Below are 2,436 nucleotides of genomic sequence, written 5' to 3'. Positions count from 1 at the left end.
TTTTTACTGTTTTTGTAATGATGTTGCTGGTGATATGGTTACTTTACTTAAAATAAGAGTCGTTTAAGATAGGGAAAGTTTGGTCATTGATTTTGATTTTGGAACAATCGTATCTGAAGTTGCTTTAGAGACGTGGAAGTAAGTCGACAAACCAGTGATGATTTGGAGAGAGTTTTCCAAAATGCCTTCAAGTAGTTCTTAGCTAATCAGATCCTAGAGGAGATAGTTTTCTTATAATTGTTAGATCACAGCTATGGCTGATTCTCCCGGCAGTTTTGTCAGTATTACTTATCAGGATTTGGTCAAGTTACTCGCAGTTGATGTATTCTTCACTATCTTTGAGGAGTCTTTATACTAATCCATCGAATAGGCGTTTTCAATTCCACAACTTGGTTAGAACTTTTAGATAAGAGTGAAGTTTACTTCTTAGCCAGAGAAGGTAGTGTGAGGCAACTTTTAGATAAACATCTCGAGCGTTGCTCTTCTGGACACATTGTGTTCGGACTTCTGACTATTAAAACCGGGAACTGGATTGCAGGAGGAATTACGAAACAACATGATATCAGTTGTCAAGGAGTCAACTGCTTTACAACGACCGGGTGCTCAAAATATGAATACCAGGCAACTCTCTGATGCGATATTCAAAGAAGTCGGGTTAGTTAACAAGGCTATTCAGCTTGACTCTTGTTGTTGTAACTATTTATGACAAGCATATTACTAACAAAAAGATTTGGATTGTTTGTTTCTAGGAGCAAGATGCTGAGCCAGCTCTCAGATGGGTTATCGGGTATAATAAGATCAGAAGACGGGATGAAGAATGAAATCAGAGAAACAGTGCAAGCCGTCTACGCTACACTATCTAACCCAGGAGGCGGATCATCCTCTAGAGAAGCAGAACATAAGATTTCAACACCAGTCCCAAAATCAAGAGCTGATCTCAACACCAGTCCAGCGAGTAAACAAAAGCAAGATCTGATCCGAGGAGTTGTAGGAGTAAACAACAAAGGAGAAGCATGTAGTGATGAAGAAGAAGATCCTGAACTCCCTCCTGGTTTTGGCTAAAAAAATGTAATTTGCTTATGTAGTTTATGTATCAACAAAACTCCCTTGAAAATTATTGCGTTTAAGGTACTAACAACACTAACTGTTTGTAATAACAACAATTACTACTGTACATTGATTTTTTTGTTCACAAATTTTGTTATACCAACCTACCATCACGTTTAATAAAAGTTGATTATAGTATATGATGATTATGTCAATAATTGCTTATTTATTAAAGTTAGTTCTAGATTAACCGATTAATTTTTTTTTTTTTTTTAATAAATTTGAAAATTGGAGTGAAGGGTCAGAAATAAATAAAAAGCCGCAAAAGCTGAAGAAGGAAGAAAATGGCATCAATTCTGAGGTCAGTGGCAACGACTTCAGCCGTCGTAGCCACCGCGTCTGCGATTCCTATCGCGATCGCTTTCTCATCTTCTTCTTCTTCTTCATCTACCAACCCCAAATCTCAATCTCTCAATTGCTTATTCCTCTCCCGATCGTCTCCACGTGGCTTAGGACTTTCACGAAGCTTCGTTAGCTCTCCCATGACGACTGCTCTCACTTCTGATCGTAATCTCCCTCAGGTTTCGGTTACAAAGCTTTAAACTTTTGAGTTACCCTTTTTCCAATTTTAGATTTTTTTTTTTTTTTTAGCTTTCCTAATTCTATGATTTTAGTATTTTAAGTAGCTGAGTTTGATTTGCAGGAGGATCGAGTCATGATGCCTCAGCTCCTTGTAAGTCTTTCTCTTTCCTATTACAAATCATCTGATCAGTTTCTAAAGCTAGTTTTGGATTGAGCTACTGAGAGCTTATGCTGTCTGAGTCTTAATTGTTATGTTTTTGTTCGCAGACTGAGTTTATGGTTGATATGAAATGTGATGGTTGTGTTAATGCCGTGAAGAACAAATTAGAAATCATTGAAGGTTAGTAAATATATATAGGACTTTTATGTATCTTCTTCTGTTTTGTTTGTGATTTACTATGCTGGTGCTTATCATGGAAATTTGATCTTAAAAAAAGGAATTGAAAACGTGGAGGTGGATTTACCCAACCAAGTTGTGAGGATACTTGGATCTTCCCCTGTTAAGGCTATGGCACAAGCTCTGGAGCAAACAGGTCGAAAAGCTCGGTTAATTGGACAAGGTGTTCCTCAAGGTTAGATATCTTTCTTCTGCTTTTTTTCTTTTTTTTTTTGGTTGTCAGAATAATGAAGACATCTGTTCTCACCTCGTTGAACATGTTAGGAGTAAACAAGAATTTACATTGGGATATAGACTTGACCTTTGAATCACTTTTTGATACACTGCCGCGAGTTTGTTCTATTCTGATTCATTAGAACTATTGGTTTGGGGTATTTACCTATTTGATTACTTGTCATGTCTTTCATTGA

General features: G+C 36.9%; 2 protein-coding genes across 2 annotated transcripts in view; both read left to right on the top strand.

Moving 5' to 3' along the window:
* LOC104771445 overlaps positions 1-1,239 on the top strand; it is a 1,830-nt gene extending 591 nt beyond the window's left edge. Inside the window, exons 2-3 of the mRNA XM_010495970.2 lie at positions 539-654; positions 750-1,239. Of these exons, the coding sequence (XP_010494272.1) occupies positions 539-654; positions 750-1,062 (429 nt within the window). The 3' untranslated portion in view covers positions 1,063-1,239. The remainder of the gene's footprint in view (positions 1-538; positions 655-749) is intronic.
* The window catches only part of LOC104771430 (copper chaperone for superoxide dismutase, chloroplastic/cytosolic-like), a 4,052-nt gene continuing 2,970 nt past the window's right edge, over positions 1,355-2,436 (top strand). The window contains exons 1-4 of the mRNA XM_010495952.2: positions 1,355-1,628; positions 1,751-1,780; positions 1,897-1,969; positions 2,067-2,201. Coding sequence (XP_010494254.1) covers positions 1,392-1,628; positions 1,751-1,780; positions 1,897-1,969; positions 2,067-2,201 — 475 coding nt within the window. The 5' untranslated portion in view covers positions 1,355-1,391. The remainder of the gene's footprint in view (positions 1,629-1,750; positions 1,781-1,896; positions 1,970-2,066; positions 2,202-2,436) is intronic.

This window comes from Camelina sativa, chromosome 3 (assembly GCF_000633955.1).
Source record: "Camelina sativa cultivar DH55 chromosome 3, Cs, whole genome shotgun sequence".
Classification (NCBI taxonomy): Eukaryota; Viridiplantae; Streptophyta; class Magnoliopsida; order Brassicales; family Brassicaceae; genus Camelina; species Camelina sativa.
The sequence above is the reverse complement of the archived record's forward strand: the minus strand, read 5'-3'. Positions and strand labels throughout refer to the sequence as shown.